We start from the raw sequence: 15193 nt of genomic DNA, 5'->3' as shown, positions 1-15193 counted from the left end.
ATGTGGGTTTTGGTGGCTTATCACAGTGGAAATCCATGGCAGGCTTCCACCTCCAGTGTCCTTGGCCTGTGATCGCATCCCTGAAATGGTTTAGCATGGCATTGATTTATATATTATAAATATTTGTAAAATTGCATATTTATACCCAATGGGAGGAACGAAGCTCAGACTTCATATGGCTAACACTGAGTGAAATTCCCTCTGTTCCAGGTCAATGGCCCACAAGAGGCACCAGTGGGGATGGTGAACACCACACCATCCTGGTGCCGGTACACATTGCAGGGCTGGTGGGCTTGCATGAACATGGGTGTTGCTAGAACCATGGTGGCTGTGACTGAGGAAGAGGGAGCAGGAGCCACAGCTGGAAGACAGGGAAGAGGAGGAGCCAGGTTTCAGGGATGGGCTGAGGAAGGGAGGATCACACTGTGAAGCCATCTGTAAAAAGAAAATGTTGGAATCGCGAACTTAGCTGAATTTAATTTTTAAGCAGACTTATTACTGCAGGCTGACTTAGAAGGAAATGTTTCAGCTAAAATGACCAAGCCTCTATAAAAATGAGACAAACTTTTTATCTTAAAAAGCTATTTTGTCTAGATAAGCATCTTAAAATCTCAATATGTGGCAAGGTGGCACCATTTCTGTGACAGATTGCCTGGGGAGATATAAAAATCCTTCCATGCACCTATATTTCGTGCATCAAACACATCCATTTTGAAGCATCCCTCTGAGAACTTCCTCATCCTAGCAACTCCCTGATATGTTGGCAAGAGCTTCCTTATGGAAAGAGCTTGTAGAAATAATTTTCATAAGCTGCCTGCAAACACCACAACAGGGACATGAGCCTCCCAGTGCTGCTCAGTGGTGCCTTGCTGAACGTGTCTGCCCTTCGGGACAGGGTAAGTACCGCAGGGGAGTTTCATCACACCTTATTGCCTGAGGCTTCTGCCTCATCGCAGCTGTAAGGGACAAAATCATGGTGCTTGGGGTGTGAAGGAGAACCCTGGCCCGCAGGAGGCTGGAGTCAGGGTCTGCTGCAGAACAAGCCACATTTTTCCTCGCCAACAGATTTCCAGTCCTGCAGCTAAATACCTGCCTGCTGCAGAGGGGAGAAGTGCTTACCCCTTACCTGCGCAGCCAGCTACAGGGCTCCTTGGGGCTGCCACCAAGTGCTGCCAGGTAGAAAACCCCTCCGTGTGCCCCAGGGGACATGAGGGATCTGTCTTTAGGAAAATATTTGAAGAGACACGTCAAGCTTTTAAATCATTGGCTGTGTGTTGCTCTGTTGGCTGCCTGATGGTGAGCATGCAGGTATGTGGTCCTTACTGTAGGATTACCCTCAGGCAGTCAGCTGCTGGAGATAGCTTTGCTTTTATTTAATTTTTTTAAAAAGGAAAAATGTTTAAAAGTTGTTGGTGTCTTTGCTAGAAATATTAGAAAGGAAGATAAAGAATATGCAACCAAATACATAAGGAAAGGGATATGGCAGCCTTTAGTGCACAGACCTTGCAAGTAACCAGTCAATTCCCTGGTGTAAAAGCATTCCCATGAGCTTGAGAAAGGCTTGGCTGCTGAGCTGGGCTGTGCTTGGTGGTGCTGCTAGTTTGTTATGATATTTAGAATATACCAACAGTTTGCTTTTTTCCAGGTAGCAGACTCAGAGTGGGTTTCATTTTGGTCTTGTTGAATAACTTATGTTTCCCCCATCAGAGATGTACAATTTCAACTTCAAATCAAATCTGTGTGTGCATGCAGAGAAAAAGATGAGAAGACTTATCTTCTGCTTTCAGAAGTAGCTTGTATCGCTTGCCTGTTTCTTTTGTCCTTTCCTATTTGCAAGCCGGTATCTGTTAGGTTGGAGTTAGCTGAATGTTTTTATTATTAGTCTAAAAATGGTTGGTTTAGGATGTGAACTATCCTGGAGAAGGAACTGCAACTCCATCCTACTTCCTCATGGAAATTAATTCACGGAGCAGAATGCTGAGGAGATGATGTGCACAATGAGGCGCTGCATGGCGGCTGACGGTACAAAGCGTGACTGGAAATGCCACCTGGCAGGGTGGGAAGAGGCAGGTTTTACTCTCAACTGTGTTTGAGAGGGGATGTGAAACCCACCTGCTGGGGAGGGGTTCCGGCATCCTGCCGGGAAGCACCTGATGCCAGCTCTGGTGACGAGGTTACAGGGCTGCTCCATTTCAGGGCATGAACCTCAGCGTTCAGGGTATCTGCACTGGGATTGCCCAACTACAGGCAGTTCCTGTGGCAGCCCTGGCCTTTGAAAAGTTTATTTTTCTACAGAAAGAGGTGACTATCTCTGTCTCCACCACCTTCTTACTCTTTCCCTTCTATGGCATTCAACCTGACAGCCAGTAAGAGGAATAATAATTAATGGGCTGTGTGTAGGCTATGTGTATATTTCCTATAATTGCATTGTTAAATGAGTGACCTGATGACATAAACTAATTTCCATGCTGCTGTTTCAGCAGCATTAGCCATTTCTCCTCCTATGAAACTGGAGTTTTAACTTCTCAAGCCCCTCAACAGCTGTTGAGTTGATATTTTGTGTAAAATATGCAGCATTTGAAACATTCCCAACCCATGGTAAGGGTTCCCTCCAGCCCCTGTGCAGTGCCCTGGTGTACAATGTGACTTCAGCCCTGTACTATGCAGGAAAGAAATTTGCTCTGATGATCCACATGGCAGAGAGTTTCTGTAATCTATATCATGAGGTCACATTTCAATACTGGGAGCAACTGAGATTAAAGCCTTGATTTAAACCACTGGAGTAAATATAGTTTTTACATTAGCGCATTGCAGACCTAACTTGGGGGATTATGTCACAGGATATTTTTTCTGAATTGTCTCAAATAAAATTTTAAGGCCTCCTGGTTATTACCATGGTGATGTTGCTCCAAATCAGCATTGAAATTTCCCAGAGCATTTTAGAATCAGAATTGTGAGGGAACTAAATGTTTGCTTTACCTGGACTGAAGCCAGTTTGCCCTCATACTGAACTTTCTGTATGAAACCAGACAGGCAGTTTGGACTGAGGATGCATGTCTTGAATCTCAGATATCAAGTAAACTGGCCTTTTTCAGCAGAACTTTGGATCCTCTTGTGCTAGAGCAGATTAAATTCACCTTGCTTCATGTGAATGTGAGATGCTTTTCTCCACTGCCAGAACAAGGCTCCCATGACACCCCACACCTTGCTTCTGCAGGATAGACAAGCTCAGCCCCAGGAGTCCTCCAAACTGTTTTGCAGGCTTGTCCTCTGCAGGCTCGTCCTCTTGGAGTGCTGTGCTGGGAAAACACAGTTCAGCCCTTGCTGCACTGCAGAATCAAGTTGTCAGGGATAAAAACTGTTGTAAATGGGGCATCTGGAGAGAAGGTTGTCGTGCTGCAGTAAGGGCTTTTGGGGCTAAATCTAGCTATTAAAATCAACAGTAAAAAACACAGCCTTCTCCAAGCTGGAATAATTCCATTTAACCAAACAGAAGATTCTTCCCTTATTAAGCTAATTGTGTCTCCCAGTGAAAAGGCTTCAAACCAAACCTGGCCATAAAGCTGCCCTGGGAAGCCAAGGACCTGAGAGATTGCAGCCAGGTGCTTCATAAAGCCAAGGCTCTTAATGTTTCTTCTACACTGGCAGGAGGCAAAGCAGCCAGCCTTCTGGAAACACCCTAATGAGTGCACCAGTCCCCCTGCTCCCAATGATGTATCCTTGTTCTGTTTTATCTTGTTTGAGACAGGGCTGTAATTACAACGGTTTGTTTCCAGTGCAGGTTCTGAAAGATTGTCACTACTATGGCAGTTTAAAAAGAGGAGGGACCAGTCTCAAGTCTTACCTAAAGAAAAAGTTGAGACTTTTTGATGGTGAACTCACTAAAAGAAGACCCTTTCTGTGTGCCAGACTATGGCACAGGATGTGCGTGCTGTATGTAAGCTTCTGTTTTTTGACAGAGTAGTTGTCTACCTCTGCACAAAGAACATATTTCATGGCAAAATGCAATAAACTCAAGCTTGCTGCAGATGTGCTAGCTTGGGCACTGGACCCAGGGTTGCTGGAGTAAACACAGATCTCTCCATTGGCTAATTTACTGGCTGGAGGTGCCGTGCCCTGGCTACCTTGACACTGCACTGCTGTGCCATGTGTGCACACAGAGCACAGGGCTCCTGACTACTTGGCAAGTCTTGGGTGCCCCAAGCATACTGTTCCTGTCCCCTCGCCGCTACACACCAGGATTCCCGATGCCGTTGCTAAGCCTCTGCTTCCTTCCTGGTTCCTAACCAAGCTTCAAAAATATCCTCTTGAGTGGGTGAAGCTATACTGGAGAATGTCTTTATGGGAACAGTCTAACGTTAGCCCTGAAGAGGGGACAGACTAACCATTTCAGGCTCTTCCTCCCTCATGCTTTTATCCTCCACTTCCTTCTAGCTCCTTTCCTATTCCTATCCCTACTGTATGTTTCTCTTATGCTGTTGGGTTTTTCCATCACTGAGGCTCCTTGGCACACACAGCTTTAAACCGTTGCTAATTTGCAAGCTTTTGTTTCAGCTCAGTAATACTTGTATGCCTTTTTTTTTTTTTTTTTGTCTGGGGATCCAATTCTGCATCATATCAAAGTATTCCAGAGCCCACAAGGGAATGGAAAATTTTAGGATCCCTTCTAAAAGGAAAAAAAAATAGAATCATGCTGAAGCAGGTGTTTACATCAGATGTGGCAGAATTGGGAAGAAGATCCCAGTACCTTCCTTGGGTCCTGATTAACCCTTTGTTGCTGATGGTTCCTTGTCTGGGACTGTCCCATGTGATCTCTGTACTTTAAATCTGAGTCATTGTAGCATTAAGGTACTTCACCCCCAGTAAGATTTGGGCTTGCCTCAGGATTTCCTTTAACCATGTGTGTAAGACCTTGACGGTAGCGATCCCTGCTGAAAGCTGATGTGACAAATCTGTTAGTGTTCTTTTACAGCCACAGAAATCCTGGTATTGATTAAAAGGCTGCGACGTGAGATGTAGAAAGCTGAGTTACTGCTGTGGCCCTCCGGGATGGAGCGAGGTCTCAGTGACCCGCCGGGCGCTCCGCGGGGCAGGCGAGAGGCACCCCGGGCAGACGGTCTCTGCGGCGGCGGTGCCCGGGGGCGAGGAGACGGGTGAGCGGTTCCCAGGGGACGCCGGTGGGACGGGACAGGGCCCAGGAAGCGAGGAGGGCAGCGACGAGGCCCTCCCGTCCCGTGCCCTGCCCCCGCCTCCCGAGGGGACGCGGCGGGCGGGGAGACGGGGGCGGCGGCGCGGTGACAGCGGTGCTGGGGAGACGTCAGGCGGAAGGGAAGGGCCCGGCGGGCGGCAAGTGGGCTCCGCTGCCGTCTGAGCATGCTCCCGCGGGGGCAGCGCTGGGGTATATAGCGGCACCGAGGCGCCGGCGGCAGCAGCAGCGGCTCTGGTGAAGTCGGTGGGACGTTCAGCACCGCGCTCCGGACCGCTCCGCGCCTCTCCGCACCGCACCGCACCGCACCGCACCGCACCGCACCGCACCGCACCGCACCGCACCGTACTGCACCGTGCCGCACCGCTCCGCACGGCTCCGCGCCGCTCCGTACTGCACGGTACAGCTCCCTACGGCACCTCTCTGGACAGCACCGCTCTGTACCGTCCCTCACTTCTCGGCACGGTACCGCCCCGCTCCGCGGAGTCCGTCTCTGCCCGGCCGCCGCTGCCCGCCGAAGCCTCGGCGCCCGGCACGGCCGAAGCAGCGCGCCCCGCTCCGCCGGCCCCCGCGGCGGGCGCTCCCGCGGGCGGCAGGATGGCCGCGAAGCCGGCCGAGCTGATGGGCATCTGCTCCAGCTACCAGGCTGTGATGCCCCACTTCGTCTGCGTGGCCGAAGAGTTTCCCCCGCCCGCTCGCCCCGCCAAGGCTCCCAAGGGCAAGCTGCGGCGGCCGCGACAGTCGCGCTTCAAGACGCAGCCGGTGACTTTCGACGAGATCCAGGAGGTGGAGGAGGAGGGGGTGTCCCCCATGGAGGAGGAGAAGGCCAAGAAATCCTTCCTTCAGTCTCTGGAGTGCCTGCGGCGGAGCACCCAGAACCTCAGCCTGCAGCGGGACCGCCTCGGCAGCTGCCGCCTCCGCAACAGCCTGGACTCCAGCGACTCGGACTCAGCCCTCTGAGGGCGGCGGAGCCCGGCCCGGCCCGGCCCGGCGGCGGCGGCACGGACTGGGCTGCAGGAGCCGCCACGCCGCCGGCCCAGGAGCGCCCGGGGCGAGCAGCCGGTCGGGATGTTTTCTAAGAAAGCGCTTGTACCTTCGTTTCTATTTGATTGTATGAAACTCTCCATTTAAAAGGAAAAAAAAAAAAAAAAAATCTTTTCTATTCGTTAGAAGAAATGAGCTGTTTTAGATGCATTGAGCTGCCGGACTTTATATTTATTTTTGCATTTAAACTGTTGACTGCATTAATTTAATATGTTTCTACCTGAATGTCTGTTATTATTTCCATAAAAGAGTAATAAAATCTGATATATTTGCACAGTACATATCGGACTGTTCTCATTTCAGGGATCTAATTGTCCTCTTTCAGCTTCCTTTATCCCTTTGAATGCTAAAGGGATTTTAAAGGCTGTCAACAGCTAGTGCAGAAGCAGTAATACTATCCTCAGGGATGCTGCTCAGATACTGCAGTCCATACTGTCAGGTACATGCTAATGAAATAAGCCAAGTTAGAGTGATTTTAGACGACTTTATTTGCTTTTTTGAGACCATGTTAACCTGAATTGATGTTTAAGAAGCGTTTATAACTGGTTGTGTCAGAGAACCTTAATGCAACTGGGCAAGCCTCATGCATTCACAAAAGTGCATAGATACTTTCTGTTCTCATCCAAGTCATTTTTGCCTTTTCTCACCTTCCCCTTCTGACCTGTAAACTGTTTAGTGCTGCAGAGATGTTTGGTAGTTGGATATCATGCAGTTTAATTTACTAGAGCAAGTGGTACTATGTGGACATGCTTTTACTGGAGTTGAAAAGCAAAGGTATTTTGATGTGGTACAGGCGTGAAGTTACCTGGGACTTCTGTGTGTGTGTGTGTGTGTGTGTGTGTGCAGGCACATGTAAGATTTTGTAAGATTTTCTCTGTCCATGACATGTGTGCAGTGGAGCATCTGAAGCTCCCTGCAGAAGGAAGATCAAATTCCTGGACTGGGAATCTTTTCCCTGTGTTTTCTCCATTCTCTTGAAAAACTCCTGTGCTAATAGTATAATCCCACTGGAGCATCTTCCTTCAAGGCAAGCCTCAGGCATTTGAAACTTCCCAGTATTATTAGGATAATGAGCTGTAACCTCTGACTAACATTCTGTGGTACAATTTTTTGAGGATGTACAATTTTTGGAGGATTTACAATATTTTCTTATGTTCTGGCTCGAAGTGCGATCGTACTGATAAACAAGGATAAACATTATTCCGTGAATTTTTCAGGGGAGGTTAGGGCTGGGGCAGAGGAAAAAGATGAATGTGATGCAGATGGAGAACAGGGTGCCTAGTTAGGGCTGGCAGCTATGGACTGGCACCCTTTGGGCACTGAAGTACAGCAGATGAGCTGCATGAGGAGCCCAGTGCTGGCTCCCGGCTCCGGGCACAACTAATGCTTGTCTCTCTCTACTTAAATCTGAGGAAAATAAGGATGGGGTGCTTGGTTTTGGACAGTTCCTTTGCCAACTTTTGTAAATACAGGAAGAGTTTTTAGAACTCCCTTGCAGTAGGAGAGCCAGCTGACCTCTAGCATCAGGGGAGAGTTGTGCACACAATTCAGCAGGTAAAGAAACAGGTCTGAGCTCTGACCTGATGTCCTTGTAAAAAGCATTTAAACCACCCCACCCGCTCCCTGCATACAGTCTGTGAAACAGCTTGTCTCACTTTGCCGTTAGACCCCAATGTCTGCTTTCTGTGTAGACTGAGTGCAAACATAAACAATATGCATGTGCAAAGCATCTTGATCTCCAGAACAGCTTTTGGCCAGGCAAACTGGACCTGGTAAGAAATAATAGGTTACCAGCAGCTGGGCTTGTTTTCCTCAACGAATTCCTAATGCTGTTACAAATCTGAAAGTTTTGGGTTTTGAAAAGTTTTGAAACATCTATAGGAACTCTGTACCATTGTGCCTAAATGTCGAATAATGTACACAGTAGACTAATGAGCTTCATAAGATTTCCAGAGGTTGTATAGCATCCTCCCCATTCTGCAGGTTTCAGTCTTGGTTTGCTTTCAGCGCTGAGCTTCAAGAGGCTGTGAGCACACAATCTCCTTCCCCGCTCATCATTTCTGTTTGTCGGCCGGGATTAATAGCAGCCCATTTACCATTGCCCTTACCATCCCTGCTTTAGCGTGCAGCTGTGTTGCCACTATGCAGGAGGCAGAGGAGGCTGTGCTATGCCAGGCAGCAGCAGCACACAGGGAACCCGCTTCCTGGAAGGGAGAAATACCCATATTCCCTTTTCTCCTCTGAGAGACAAGTGAACAAAGAGGGTTTGAGAATCTATTGTAGCATAATATTGGAGAAAAAGCCATATTCCTGTGGTTAAGTTGAATAAATAAGTTTCCCTTTGACTGTTCTTTGTTAACATTTTTCTGCTCCATCTTAAAGTGAATAACATGGGAGAAGCCAGCGCTAAATATAGGCTAGCATTTTTCTTCCAAACAGTTACAATTGAGGCAAAAGGGTGAAAAGTCAGAGTGTTTTAGCTCTGTACTGGAAAGCCCCCCCCCGAATGCAGCTGGAAAAATAAATCTCCCTTCCATTCTTCCTGTGCTGCTGATTTTGAAGGTTTCTCTTGCAATGTTTTTTAGCATCATAGACATCTTTCCTGTAAGGATTTCAGGAAGACCTAATAAATTCAATTTACTGAGGGTAATGACTGTATCAATAGTTTTGAGTCTGTCACCCACTACCCGGGCTTGAGATGTGGGCTGTGTATTTCCCTTCAGCAATTCACAACTCAAAAGCAACCAGCAGTTGCCACTTATGGTGATGCTCAGGATGCCAGTGAGTGGGCACAAGCATCCTACGTCTGCAAAGGAAAGAGCTGGGAGCCAAATGCTCATGGAGCAGCAGGATGGGTCTCAGGGCAGAGGGGCAACTGAGCACCCCAGGGATGCCTTCTGCCCTGTTTCTCACAGGAAATCACACAGCAGAATTTGTCTTTAATGCAACCTATGTTTTATTCTTGTATCACTTCATATGTAAATCATCCTGTCCTCTCTGGTGAGAGGCATACCCGGTGGGGTAAGTAAATGCTCCAACTTGAAGTCAGTTATTTAATTCTATTCCTGTTTTGTGTCCAGTCCTCTTCAAGCTCATCACCATTTTTCCTCTGTGCTCATGTTGAAATTCTGTGTTAGCATAATGCTACTTGCGCTGGTGTGGCGGAACTGTACCTTCATACATTTTAGTTAAATTTGGTTTAATAAATTCATGGAGGATTTCTGGTTGCAATTTAGTGTCCACCCTAAGGGGCTGAGGACAGTCTACTCTCCTAGTGGCATGCGCACTGTTTCTGCTGTTGGGTGACTTCTGTCATCTCTGGGTTTCCAGTGACTCACTGGGAACACTTCAGAGAGGAGATGTTGTCAGGAATGAATATGAGAAGGTGCTTGTCATTCCTGAAGGTTTCTGTGCTGGCATCCTGCAAATTAGTTTGTTTTAGGAGTTGGTTTATGATGACATGTCTTCTGATCCTTACCGGTTCTGTGGGTCTGATCCTCCAGAATTGTGGTGAATGGGCTGTGGGACACAGCCCTGGGTAAGAAACACCACACAACCATCGTTATCTAACCTCCGAAGTAACAGCAGAGCCGTGGGACAAAACAAAACTGAGGCATCTATTTAACTGTCAGGCTGACAGTGAACAAATTGCTATGTAGCAGGCTGACAGGCGAGCTCTAGCAAATCTGGTTGCTGTGGTTTATCAAACGTTAGCAGTGCTGGCGGTTTGCTGGCTGCCCTCCGAGGGGCTGGAGCTTCCCAGCAGTGTTAGCAGAGCACAGTGTGTGCATGAACATCAGACTCTGTGTCCCTGTCTTAGGTGTGGGCTTTTGAAGCTATGACCCGAGAGATCAGCATAGTTTTCCAGGCTGCATCTAGCCTTGCTTGAACCGTAGCTCCCATGGCACGGCTCAGACTGAGCTGTCTTTTGTATATGTGCAAGATGGACCTGGGGCTTGCATTTCTGTGGTGGAAAAAACCTTGGGGAGGTGCAGATAGCCTGAAATCCCTGAGCAGCACTCAAGCTGCCTGTGCAGTGATGCACCTGTGCCCTGGATTTGCAGTTTAGCATCTCACAGCCATCTTAAATATGCAGCGCTTCAGCAAGCTTGGCTCCTAACTTTAGGGATGCTTTATAAGCTGTAAAGATGCAAGATTACATCCTGAGCAGAAAATAATCCATTAATAGCACAAGCAAGGGGAACTCACCTTCTTCTGAAGTAGGAGGCCATGGCACAGTATGGAGAGGTTGCCAGCTCAGCCCTTCAGGCTTTGTCAAGAAGTGGTATGTGGTCTTTCACTTTCACTTGAGCAGCCACCCGAAGTCAGCTGGCTGAACTTGGCAGAATAATTAATTGGGGGAATGAATTAACTCCCAAACAGCATCTCATCACATGTATGCATGTATGTGTCCCTGTGCCTGGGCTGCCTAGTCTAGAGTGAGTACTGTGAACAGAGCAGCCCAGCTCTTGACTGTAGAGCAAAGCAGCTCCACATTTTTAATCGACGGTGCAATTAGTTTAACTGGTGCCAGGGGAGAAGGAAAAACTTCCTGCATAACCAATAACTGTGGTGTCAGAGTCATGTAACCATTTCTTGTGCCAGAGGATCAGCTTTAAGGCTATTAAATGTGTGAACTCATTAATTATGCACTTAAAACTAATGTGTTAGAAAAGGTCATGGTATGCTATAAATAACATAGGATCAGATCCTGATTTTGGCTGCACTGGTGTCAGACTGGCTTTGGTCCAGCTGTACTATGGAGCTGATCTGGATTTGCCCCATGAGAACTCATGCTACTTGCCAATTTCACTGAGCACGTTTCTGGGCTGGCTTGAAATGTATCTCCTGCTTTGTCATGCCCAGGATGCTCGGAGGCTTCACACGACCCTACACAAATTTAACCAGCCTTGTGCTTTGGGAGCAGGGTGGATGATGTGTGCCCACCTGGCTGGGGCATTTGGTCCTTGCTCCCAGACAGAGTGGGAGCTGGCAGCAGTGATGGGGAGAGGCTTTGGGAGCTGGGACAAGAGGGAAGGGGCTTTGCCTTTGGCTCCTCTGTGAGTCCATACTGATGTGAGACTGCGGAAGACTTTCTTTGAAAGCAAACCAAGATTCGCCTGCATCCAATTTCAAACAAAACAAAGCTACCATGATAATTTATGATTCTGTCTCAAACAGAGATTCTTTGTTTGGAAATATTTGCATTGAAGAGGTTGAAGTTATTTATTAGGAACTGGTGAAAGGGAAGTTTTCTTCCTTGGCTTGATTTAAAACCCTGTTGTTGTGGAAGATTTTTTTTTCCTTGTGAAGAAAATGACCTTTCTTGGGCAGGAGGGAAGGGGACTGGCGAGAAGGAAGAGAGGGAGGGAGAGAACACAGCTCGCTTGTGAAATGGCTCTTGGCTAATAGAAAACCATGTGAAGGATGTTTATGTGCTTGTTACTTTTATTCTTGGGTTCTGGCAAGGCAGTGTTTTCCCTTTGAGAAGTATTTGGAGGTCCTGACCGTGATCATTAAAGACCCATTTTTGTCTCTTTTCGCAACAACTTCTAACGTCTGAGAGAGCCTGCACTCTGCTGAATCTTTCAGGGAAATTCAGTGAGATGACATGGTTTTTCCACCATTCCTTCTGTAAAAGTAAACAGAAGGAAAGCAGCTTTGGAAACATAGGTTATCACTCGTGCTTACTGTTAAACATTTGTTCTTAAGCTGAGTTGGTTGCATTTCAACCATATGTGGCTGGCATTTATCAGCTGGGAATGTATGCAAGCGGGTTTCACGGAGGCATGGATGTGGTATCGTGGTGACTCACACAGCTTCAAGTTACCCTGTGTTTTGGAGGGAGGCTGGATGGTTGGGTTTTGAAGAGTGGAAAGATGTAGAAGCACCAAAACCTGGAAGGACACAGCTCTGTCACTTCGCAGAGAGGCAGTTAAAGCAGGAATTGAGCTGCTGGAGCAGAACCAAATGGTGCAGGGAGAAGGGAGAGGCAGGAAGGAAAGAAATACCCAACCTCAGAGTGAAACTGGATGTGGCCCACCTGCCTAAGAAGGCGAACAAGAGAGCCTGTTTTTAATCAGCTTCCATTAGTAGCACCCCCGAGTTTACAAACCCTTGGGATCCAATGAAATGAAATGAAGCTTTGCCTGCTGCGTCTAGTTCTGAAGCATATTGACATTTTTATGTGACATTTTTGTTTGTTTCTCAAAATAAATGTGAGAGTTATCAACCAACTCCTCCTTTCCCAGAAAAACAACCTAAAATAACCAATCCACTAGCTTTAGTTGAATTTTATGACTGTATCTATGTGTGGTCGCACTAGGGAGGGTGACCACCCGTCCTGCTCCTCTGAGGCTGCGAGTTTCTGCTAAAGCACAAGGAAACCACAGGCACAAGTCTCCTGGGGAGCTGAGCAAGGAGGGGATTTGGAAAGCTCCGAGCAGGAGGGTCCAATACTCTCAGCAACACCGGGACCTTCTCCAGAGTTTCACTGGCCTCATCCAAATCCAGCAGATAAGCAGGAGGAAACATCCTGAGCCATGAGGATCAGCCAAGACCTTGCACACATGTATGAGTGTGTTTCTGTAGGAAGCAAGGGTATCATATGGTGACAAGACCTTTCAGCCCATCGTACATGAGCTAGGAACGTACTTGATAAAAATAGGCACTGCACATTTGGTAACAGCAGGGAAAGGTACAATCCCGGCTTTTTATGTACAATCCCAGTCTACCTGTTAGTGTTGTCTGGGCTCCAGCAATGAACCCTGAGCCAAATTCTGGGGTGATTTATTCCTCACTCAGTATAATTCCATTTATTGAGTGGAGTTGCTTAGTCATTGCAAAATGTGGCCCAATTGTTTTTATTTAGACATTTATTTTGTTTTTCTAATCCTGCCCCTTGAAATGTTAACCCTACAGCCTATAAAAATAACCCTTTTCTCAGGCAGGACCAATATGGCATTTGGAAAGGAACCATATGCTTGCACTCGACTTCTGCTTTATTTAGATATGTTCTGGAGGTGGTGTTGATGCTCACTTGAAGATCAGTCTCCAAGTGCCTATGCAGGATTTAAGCAAAGGGTAGGAGATATAGCACACGTCCACATGGACAAGGACATGGGAGAACAAGCACAGAAAGCATGGGGACATGCAGCCTTTTGCCTCACCCCACCCGCCTGTGGTGCCCGGGGGTCCTGCCTGGCTCCTACCAGTCTTTGTCTCAACACAAGATTTGTGCAGCAAACACCACAGTTTGAACGCTTCCCTCCACATCAGCACTTGCTTCCCAACAGAGACCTGAGGCTGCTGGGGAAACCTCTGTCCCCTATCCCCATGCGATTGTTACTAGATCTGCATAAACCTTTCTCCTAGGAATGTGCCAAATTGCTTTTTGGGCAGGCTAGAACTTTTGGTATCCACAGTATCCTTTGACAGTGAATTGTGTGGTTCTGTTATTCCCTGTGCAAGAAGAATATTTCCTTTATTTTTCTTAAACCTGCTGTCCAATAGCTTATATGCTGCTCCAGCTCTTGTATTGTCAGATAATTAAGCATTTCCTCATTGATCTTTGCAAACTATTCATGAACCTCCCTCCTATCTTCCTTTTTCTTATGTTCCAAACCAAAAAGTCCTGCTCTACTAAATTTCTGTTCAACAGCAGGAAATATAGATACCTTTTTTATTTTTTCTTTTTAATAACTAGACCTAAGCAGAATACTCAAGATACCTGAGCACTGTCATTTAGACAGTTGCCAGATTATGATTTTTGTTTCGCTCTTGATTTCTTTCCTAGTAATTGTTAACTTTCTTATAACTTGATAATTACTGAGTAGCAAGTTAAGACTATCTCAAATTATTCCAGCATCTCTTTTACGACCAGTGATTGCTGCTTTAGAGTACTTTATATTGAATATATAGTCAAGTATATGTAGTTTACAGTGTTACAGGGAACAGGCTTAGTTTTCTGATATTGCCATATCCTGCTTGACTGTTCACTCTAGTCTCTGTTCAGCCAGAGGGCCAAAGACTTTCTAGCGAGCTTCCTTCTTCCAATGTGTTTGCAAGAGGTTATACTGGAAACTTCTAGTCTTTTACAAGCCATTCTCCAGAATGCTTTTTTAAGCATATCTTATTATGATTTCACATTTAACATCCCAGCATTTATGATCCTTTCTGTTTTCCCCCTTTGGACATGGCTTATGCTTTTTTCAGGATATCTTTTTACTTCTAATAATATTCTTTAATCTACTATTTAACTATGCTAGCCATTTTTATTCTTTTTGAAAAGTCTTTCTGGTAGTTAAATTTATCATGGATTGCTAATATCCAAAGAGTCTAGATATCTGCAATCCTTTTTTACTTTTTTGACTTCTTTTAATTTTCTTCCATGAAGCTAAGGCTTTACTGTAGAGTATGTGGGGATGAAGTTTCACCCTACAGAGCCATGAAATTTGAACGCTTGATTATCTCTGTGGCAAATTGTTTCTTTATTGCATCTGTATACTCCTTGAGCTAAATCAACAGCCCCCTGAGGCTTCTGGGTGCTGACTTGCTGCTCTGGACAGCACTGCTTATAGTACCAAAATGTAGCATCCCCATCAGGCCCTTTCATAATATTTACCTGGCCTGTATGAGGTTAGGTGAAATTTCTCATTATTGCTTTGTTGACTACCTTTGTACACTCTTTTTCCATCAGAATGATTCATCCATTGCAGCAACCCCTCTGGGTGCTCTGGATCACCACCCTAGTCATATACTGATCCTATGGAGGTGTGACATCTCCATCTGCAAGGATTTTATGGTAATTGCTGAAACTGTTTACTTAGCTATGTTGTTCAGCTCAGGGTTTTTTCACATAAAGTATTGCTCCTCTCTTGGTTGTTCTACTCAGCCATCACGTACTTTGATGTCCTGTTGGTCAGCTCCTTTTCACTAGGCTCC

At 46.5% G+C, this 15193-nt stretch overlaps 1 protein-coding gene across 1 annotated transcript; it reads left to right on the top strand.

The window, feature by feature from the left end:
* Positions 1–5689: 5689 nt before the first annotated feature.
* Positions 5690–6629, top strand: LOC308040695 (uncharacterized protein C11orf96 homolog). The gene has a single exon (XM_080344931.1). It carries the CDS (start codon positions 5804–5806, stop codon positions 6164–6166), a length of 363 nt encoding a protein of 120 aa, XP_080201057.1. The 5' UTR covers positions 5690–5803; the 3' UTR covers positions 6167–6629.
* The last annotated feature ends 8564 nt before the right edge of the window (positions 6630–15193 follow it).

Source organism: Nesoenas mayeri (assembly GCF_963082525.1).
Source record: "Nesoenas mayeri genome assembly, chromosome: 5".
NCBI classification, from domain to species: Eukaryota; Metazoa; Chordata; class Aves; order Columbiformes; family Columbidae; genus Nesoenas; species Nesoenas mayeri.
The sequence above is the reverse complement of the archived record's forward strand: the minus strand, read 5'-3'. Positions and strand labels throughout refer to the sequence as shown.

Excerpts from the sequence above, each read along its gene's own strand:
- LOC308040695 (XM_080344931.1), top strand. The coding sequence starts at position 5,804 with ATGGCCGCGAAGCCGGCCGAGCTGATGGGCATCTGCTCCAGCTACCAG.